This window comes from Alnus glutinosa, chromosome 5, assembly GCF_958979055.1.
Source record: "Alnus glutinosa chromosome 5, dhAlnGlut1.1, whole genome shotgun sequence".
Taxonomy (NCBI): Eukaryota; Viridiplantae; Streptophyta; class Magnoliopsida; order Fagales; family Betulaceae; genus Alnus; species Alnus glutinosa.
This window is the reverse complement of record NC_084890.1, coordinates 32,341,978-32,350,406: the sequence shown is the minus strand read 5'-3', so window position 1 is coordinate 32,350,406 and position 8,429 is coordinate 32,341,978. Positions and strand designations below refer to the sequence as shown.

The window sequence follows — 8,429 nt, the reverse complement described above, 5'->3', positions numbered from 1 at the left end:
TGGTGACCGTTCCAATGGAAGCCATGATCGTTCTTTGACATGTGAATTGTGAACTCTATTTGGTACTTCTTATTAATTAGCATTTAATCACCGATGCTTTTAGATTTTGGCACAAAATTAAACAAAAAATTTATGATCCCCTTTGGAGTAGGAAAATCTTCCAAGGGATTCAAACAAAAATTTCAAAATGCTTAAAATGAGCTAATTACATAATGAAGAGCTTTCTTGTAGAGTACTTAAACAAGTATAGCTGGCATGAAACCACATATGATAATAACAAAAATTGCAATTGTTTCCTGTTTTATGAAATCAGCAAAATGGATTCTTTACAACATCAGTGATTTGTTGCTATGAACTAAAAGATTTGTTGTTGAATCAAAGCGCCAATAAGAACAACTGGCCAAAAATGAAAGAAGGAAAAGTTTTGTACATTTGAATTGATTTCAAGCTCCTCAACTTGGTTAAACATTACCCACTTAGAACGCTAATTAGCCAAAGTATTTAAGCCTTTCGATCTTCAAAACATTTCAGTGTAGTTTTAACGTTTTAGTCCCTGCAGTTATATTATAATGCAATGCAGTTTAATTGATGTAATCACGTTCTAACGTAAAAAATTTAATTGGATAATGGATGTAGGGTGGGTATCGGTTCGGTTCGATTAACTGATAAAGTCAGTTAATTCACCGACTTCATTTCGACAACCTATAATTTTGAAATTTTTAGTTAAAATGATTAAAATGGTAAAGTCTGTTAAAAGGCAGTCAGTTAAGTCGGTTAAAATCGGCTAAATCGATTAATGAAACGATAACGTTTTGTTTTTTTTTAAAAAAAAAAGACAGAATGATCAAACGAAACGACTTCGTTTCTATCCAAAGTGTCGGTTCATTTCGGTCGGTTAAAAGTCAGTTCGGTTCGGTTAACCGGAAAATAATAATAATAATAAAATTAAAATTAAAATAATACCAATACCGACTACCGAACCGAACAGACTTTTGAAATAAAAATCTATACTAATTACCGAACCGAAATAAGTCTTTAGGCAATCTATGGCGGTTTGATAGCGGTCGGTAGGCAGTAGCCGGATATTTTGCCTACCCCTAAATGGATGGGTGAGTTCAGAAGTCTTGAATATTTCCAATTTATGGGGAAATATATCAAAAATATTGTTCTTTATGAAAAATAATCCAATGTCATATTGTGGCATTCGTGTCACAATTTTTGATACTTCATAACTTATGTATTATAACGCCTTAGTTTCAAAACACTCAAAATCGTTACATATGAGAGCAAAATTCTTGGAAGAATTAAGCTTTTAATTATTAAATATCATATGTGGTGGCCCAAGCCTAATTTTTTTTTTTATTATTTTTTGATAAGTAAGAAAACTTTATTAAAAAATGCGTAAGATGCTCCTAAGTACACATGAAGTATACATAGGAACAACCTAGCTAGCCCACAGAAGAGAAGCCAAGAAAACCTAAAACAACCTACGCACCCACAACACTCAAAATACAAAAGATACCCACATAAAACCTAAAATACAGAAGAAGCCCTCGTAAAACTCAAAAAAAGAAAATGCCCCCATCAAACACCCAAAATACAGGAAAAAAACCACCCCAAAATATATAAATATAAAGACGCCATGAAACACCCAAATCTACCCCAAAAACACCCCAACCCAACTAGCCCCAAAACCCTAAACCCAAAATACAAGCAAACCCAAAATACAGAGGAAATAACAGACAAATAGGAAATGAAAACAAAAATGCAGAGGAGGTGGCGCGTGGGGCCACGCGTGCCCAACCCAAATTATAACTGCTAGTTTGGAATTCCTTGCAGACGCTCCAATAAGTGTGAGTCACTGACCTTGTATATTTGATATCGTTCTCCTTTAATCCTATACTTGAGACAGATAGTACTTACCTTTTTCACTTTCCAATAATCTTCGCCTCCATTTGGCTGCATACGTAGCACAAACTCTCCCTGCATTTCATAGAAGTGGATAATCTTTAGCCTTTCCAGGTGCTGGATTCCAAAGGGTAGCTCTTTCATCTGCGGGCATGGCCCAATATCTAGTTGCTCAAGACCGGGTAGTGATCCTTTATCTATTTTCACCATCTTCAATTCTTTCAACTCTCTGAGGGTGAGCCTCTTGAGTTTTCGAAAACCACCTTCCTCAAAATGAAGCTGCTCCCCATCATAAGCATGATTGAGAGAAAGGGTAACTAGATTTGGCAAAGTCTGGACACACGACAATGGATCTTCCTTCAATGATGAGAAAAATAAGATTAGTGTGACCAAATTTTGAAGCTCTAGAATCCAATTGGGCAACTTCTTCAATCGCCCCCTTAGATAGATACACTCTAGAAATGGAGGTGGTGATGAAATTGATTGTAAGTCTATAATCTCATCTTCACTAATTGAGGATACAATCAAAGTTTTAAGGTGGACTAGATTTTGTATGGAGGTACATAGAGCCCTCCCACGTTCTGCAGTCATCCTTGAAATGCCCAAAATCCTCAATTGACTCAACTTTTCAAGCTCTTCAAATAGACCACCCCCATGATGATTTGCCTCAATAATTACTAGTGTTTGCAAATTGTTTAAACATCCAACCCCTTCATGTATTTTTACTCCTTGCAGTGAATGAAAGCTACTTTCAATTTCGTAGTCATGAGAATGAGCCAAAATATGTCTCAGCTTATAAAGCCTTAATATCTCAATTGGTAATTCACGCACAGCGGTTTCCAAAATATTTAGTGTCTGTAGGTTTTGTAGTCTACCCATTGACTTTGGAAGTATCTTCACCTTTGTTCCCCTCAAACTTAAGCTCTTTAGGTGGAATAAATTGCCCACTTCTTGAGGAAGATAATCTATAGAAGCATCTTCAAAATCCAACACTTTCAAAAGCTTGAACTTGTTGAACAATTTAACAATGGAAGACCTGGGTATTTCACTAATGTTGAAGAGAAAAATGGAACGAACCCGAGAGTACTCACTTGTCTTGAAAACATTTTCTCTAACATTGTGGATTGATAGGCACCTACTTTTTCCAATGGAAGTTGTGTCACCAGCTTCCAGAACCTGACATAAATTCAACTCTCTAGCCTTTGATAGAATGATTTCATGCAGCAGATCATGGATTCTGTATTTTTTCTCTATCCCGTAATCAAGTTCCCCAAATGAAACTTGAACCAAGTTTCTGTTGATGAGCTCCATTAAGTATTCTTCTGCCACGTCTTCCAATGTTTTTCCTTTCTTTCCTTTTATAAAGCCCTCAGCTACCCATAGCCAAAGTAATCTTGAACCACTGATTGAGTAGTCCTCCGGAAAAATGCTAAAGTACAAGTAGCATGACTTTAGGTAGCACGGAAGATCATGATAACTGAGAGAGAGAATGTTAGTGATATTGGTAAGCCGGGGATTACATTCTATCTCAGAACTGAGGCTATCGAGCAATTTTTGCCATTCTAACGACACCTTCTCCTTTGTTGACAGAAGACCACCTATGGAAACAATTGCAAGGGGTAGGCCTTCACATTTTTTCACAATGTCCATCGACATTCTCACCAACTGTCTTGGACAACACCTTGGGAACTCGGTCTGGAATGCCTTTCTGCAAAACAATTCCCAAGCCTTGTCTTGAGATAGAGGTTGTAGCTTGTGCACTTGATCATATAAAGATTCTTTACAAGAAACACCAATGAGTTCACTGCGTGTTGTGATGATAATCCTACTGCCTCTGTCATTGCATGGTAAAGCATGTTTCACAATTTCCCAAAACTCTGTCTTCCAGACATCATCAAAAACCACAACATACCTCTTTTGCTGTAAACATTTCCTTAGTTGGCTAATTAGTGTGATCTCGTCTATCTTGTCTATTTGCCCCGGAGTAGTTTCTTTTGCCTGGTAAATTTGCTTTGTCATGGACGTGAGTATCTTCGACACATTGTATGACTGAGACACAGTGATCCAAACACGGCAATCAAAATGTCCCTTCACTGATTCATTCTCATATACTTTCTTAGTAAGAGTTGTCTTACCAATTCCGCCCATGCCTACCACTGAAATCACTGAGCGTTTAGATACTCCCCCCACCAACCAGCTTACGAGTTCATCCCTCGTAGACTCAATACCCACAACTTCATCGTCCTCAATGAAAAGTGAACCCACTCGAGGGTCATGCCATGTAACTTTTGTTGCTCTGCTACTTGATCCTTGATCTGAGGAACTAAAACCATATCTTTCACTTCGTTCCTTGATTTCACGGACTGATATTTTGATATCTTGAATCTTGGTAGCTATGTCATGATGTTGTTTTATTTTTTTCAATAAACGGCCAATTTTATGGAGAGAAGCAATAAAACTTTGCTGATGCAGACGTTGTGCAACGTGAAGGACGTATTCATCTATTACATCTTCTATATGATATGCTACTTCTCTCACTTGTTTCACCCATATTTTGAAATCATCTTGGAGGTCTCCTCCTTTATCTGTATCTTTGAGAAAACATTGGATGCTCTCCAGTTCATCTCGAATGTCCACAACTTGTTGGTGGACACCCCGTAGCAATTTTGATTCTTGAACGGTTAACTGAACCAGCTTGTTGATGACAAGGGTCACAATGGTTTCTGTCATGGGTTCCTGTCTGATGTTCACCTAGTTAATGATACTGTCACATTTAGAAAAGAATTTGGGTTAATTGTCACAGCCTAAGCCCAATGGAGGACACGTTGCCTACTAAGAACTTATATTTTTCTTTTTCTAAGTAATCGTAATATCATTAAAATGCAAAAGCGCAACTCAGTCACATAGGAATTATACAAGAGAAGCACTTAACTAAAAGGAGAAACGAGAACAAGAAATCCTAAAAACTAGGCAAATTAGGAAGGACAAAAATAGTTGTTCAAAGGTAAAAAGTGTTAAATAGCAAATACTATTTATACTAAGAACTAATATTAAACCTAATTGTAACATTTTCTTAGAATTCTATTTTATCCAAGAACCAATTATTTATATACCAAATTACTTATAAAATATCAATTAGAGATCTATAAATATTCCAACAAAACTTAATACAAAATACTTTTTCTTTTTCTTTTTTTGTTAAAGTACTTCATAACTGCTAAACACAATAAATAAAAAAATCCTAATTCATCTTTAAGATATATTTTGCTTCCAACATCACAATCTGGGTCCAATATACTAAGAAACTACAAACTAAAAGTCTCTTCTTCCAACAATACAAATAACTAATACAACAACATACTTATTGAAACCTCTAATTCTAACCAGACTCCAACAGTCAGCTAATTGAGTATCAAACTCAATTCGGGGGACCTCTTGCCAATTTTGAATTTTATTTTTTTCAAAAAAAAATGAAAAATAAAAGAATGACCTAATGCATTGTAAGCATATTTTGACTATCAACCTATCCAAGGTCCCATGATAGAGTAATCACTGATATGCCATTAAGCCATGAAATATACCACAAAGACATCAATATATATGCCACAACGACGTCAATTATGCCACAAAGACTTCAATTATCAAAAGCCTGGGGATAAATTCATTAAAATGCTCACATGTGTAATTTTCAATGTAAAATGCATCGATTCTAAGGTGGAGACAACCATTGTGTTGAGGAAACAAATTGCACAAGCAAGCTAGCCCATGATACTCATGCCAAATTGCAACAATAATATTGCCAAACATGCTTCTTAGCTTGTGTCAAAATCAAGTTCGCATCAACTAAAAGAAATAAGAGAAAATTTCACTTACCATCCCTGATCTTTCATCATTTTTGCAATTATATTCTTAAACTTTAAAAAGTGTTAATTTAGTATATCAATCTTTAAATGTTTTTTAATTTCACCAATTTGTTAAAATTTTACGTTAAATTCTAATCAAATGGTTAAGCCTTATATATCCAACCCCTCTCCCCCCTTCCCACCAAACAATAATTAAGCCGCATTCAATCAAATGGTAAAGATGATGGCTTCTGGATACCTCAACTTTCATCATAACTATCTTTTTCATAAAACAAGTCTCTCTCTACTATAGTTGTTTAAGTTTGATGTAATCAAACAATTATTACAGGAAAATAGGGGGAAAAAAACTCTAAATCATTAAAATTGACTAATCAGCCAGCAAAATAAAGAGTAGGGGAAAATAGGGAAAAGTAACCCTAACTCGAAAAAACTGATATTCAAGAATAACCCTCCAACAAATTCAAACCCTAATTCAAAATTCACCTCATTCCTTCAATTATTTTTAACAAATTAGGTATTCCTCCAACAAATTGAAACCTAAATCCAAAACCTACAACATCACTCAAACATAAAACATGAATACAAGGTGGAGGATGAGAGATCGAGAGGGAAGAAAAACACACCTGCAGGGGTTCAATGGAGGCGAGTTGGGGAGAGCTTGCAACGTACATAGTGGGATGGCAGTGGTACGGTGCGACTTACTGGAGGGAGTTTTGTGGCGCTAGAGAGAAACAAAATGAGAGCGAGATAGAGAGATAGATCAGAACCATATGTGCGATGTTGGACCTGGCACCAAAAAGAAACAAAAAACAAATTAAAAGAGAAAGATTGAGTTTTGAGAGCGAGGGGCGTCATGGGGGAGAGCAATTCACGAGAGCAGTGAAAATGTCTCTCATTTTTTTAGGAAAAAAAAAAATTGCAAGACTTTTGGCATTGTTTAAGATTGAACGGAATTTGTAAAAATATCAATGTCTAAATCTTTGAATTTTGTTTTTTTATATATTTGGGCATTTTCAAATTTTTTGTAAAATCTTAACGGAAATGTGATATTGAAAAAAAAAAATTAAAAGATAGACAAACTAAATTGACATTTTTTAAAATATATAAATATGATTTTAAAACTAATGAAAACTATGGTAGTAAGGGAAGTTTTCTCAAGAAATAATATTTCGGCAGATTATGCAATAAGCGTCAGAAACACCAACATCTGCATTTAGTTTGTCAGAATCCAAAGAAACATCGTAGACTTCTAGCTATACATTTAGTTCTACAAAGGCCACAGAAGCATCACCTCCCGCTTCTTAGAATCACTTTGACCATTTTATTCAACTGTTTTTATATCACTCATATTTCCTTCTTCCAACTACCTACTTCTCATAAACGCAAACACCCACAATCTAAATCTTCTCCTCTGAAGCAAACCCAAAGAAAACAAGAACACCCACAAATCAAAAACAAGAAAACCGCACAAAAATCCAATCTGTATAGTAAGAGAAAGGAATACACAAAAAGAAGAGGCATGTTCAACAAAAATAAAAAAAATAAACAATCTATGCTCACAAAAAAATAGAACATTGGAGATCGAAACTGGGGGAATTTGAAGATTTTACCTGGAATTATATACGTTGGGTATGGCTGCATTTTGTGGGGGGTGAAGAGTTTGACAAAAATGTTGGCAGGGAGGAAGGTAGCTTGCGGGTGGTGTGATGGCTGCTGTTTTTGACTTACGATGGAGAAATTAGCTTCAGTTTCAGTTAAAATAATTCAGAAGTTACAGACACCACAAAACAGGGGGTATTGGTGATCATGCTATATTTACCACAGATGGAGATGGACTGATGTATATGGAGTATTATATATATAGATATTCACTTTCAGTCTGAACCAGCAAACACGCCATTAATTGAATATTAATTCTTCAAAAGGAAATAACCATACAACCTCTTCTTTTCTTTCGACCAACCAAAAGTCTGGTCCATTTTTCAGTTCACCGCCAATTAAGGAAAAAAGGGTCAAGTTTCCGTTTGCTTTGGGCTCTGAGGCGGCAGGGACGCGAGTCAATGTTCAACGACGTCGTTCTTTCTTCTGGTTGTTCTTCACTTTCGTTATAGTATCCCTCACGCGTGACCGACCATCCCTAGTGGCTGACAGCCTGACTGTGTTAGAATCAAAAAGCTGATCTAGTTTGTCATGATCCCAATTTCGACTTTGGAGATTGATGAGGTCAGAAACGTACTTTCAATTAAGGTGTATTTTGTAAGTGGGTACTGTTTGGCTGCTGGTTTAAAAAAACAGTAATTGAGGGGAATCCAATCCAAGGACCTTTTCTTCTATTTATCTTATCCCCACTGCCAATTTCATAGCAATTAAGCTCCCTTACTCACAACTCTCAAGATGATTGTTCTTGATTATTTCCCTCCACAGCCAAGATGCTTAAGGAGGTGTTAAAGCTCCCAGCATGCAGCCCCTTCTTCTTTAAATATTGGGAAAAGTACACATAACCTCCTCAAACTACCACATCATTGTCAATGTACCCCTCAAACTACCAATTGTGTCAATCTCCTCCCTTAAACTACCAGAAAATGTCAATGTCCCTCTAATGACAAAAATGCCCTTCATAAAATTATTAAAATAAAATAAAAACTAAAAAAAATTATT

At 35.9% G+C, this 8,429-nt stretch overlaps 1 protein-coding gene across 2 annotated transcripts; it reads right to left on the bottom strand.

Annotated features, from left to right (window-relative positions):
• Window positions 1-1,007: 1,007 nt before the first annotated feature.
• LOC133869344 (disease resistance protein RPM1-like) lies at window positions 1,008-7,871 on the bottom strand. 2 transcript variants are annotated; one of them, XM_062306315.1, is made up of 3 exons: window positions 7,382-7,871; window positions 6,395-6,557; window positions 1,008-4,672 (listed from the first exon to the last, which is right to left on the bottom strand). In XM_062306315.1, the coding sequence occupies exon 3, from the start codon at window positions 4,636-4,638 to the stop codon at window positions 1,819-1,821; it is 2,820 nt and encodes a 939-aa protein (XP_062162299.1). In that variant the 5' UTR covers window positions 4,639-4,672; window positions 6,395-6,557; window positions 7,382-7,871; the 3' UTR covers window positions 1,008-1,818. The 2 variants fall into 2 exon arrangements, with proteins under 2 accessions (XP_062162299.1, XP_062162301.1); XM_062306317.1 differs by lacking the exon at window positions 6,395-6,557.
• Between the last annotated feature and the right edge of the window lie 558 nt (window positions 7,872-8,429).

Bases quoted from the DNA above. Each gene is read 5' to 3' on its own strand.
- LOC133869344 (XM_062306315.1), bottom strand. From the start codon at position 4,638: ATGACAGAAACCATTGTGACCCTTGTCATCAACAAGCTGGTTCAGTTA.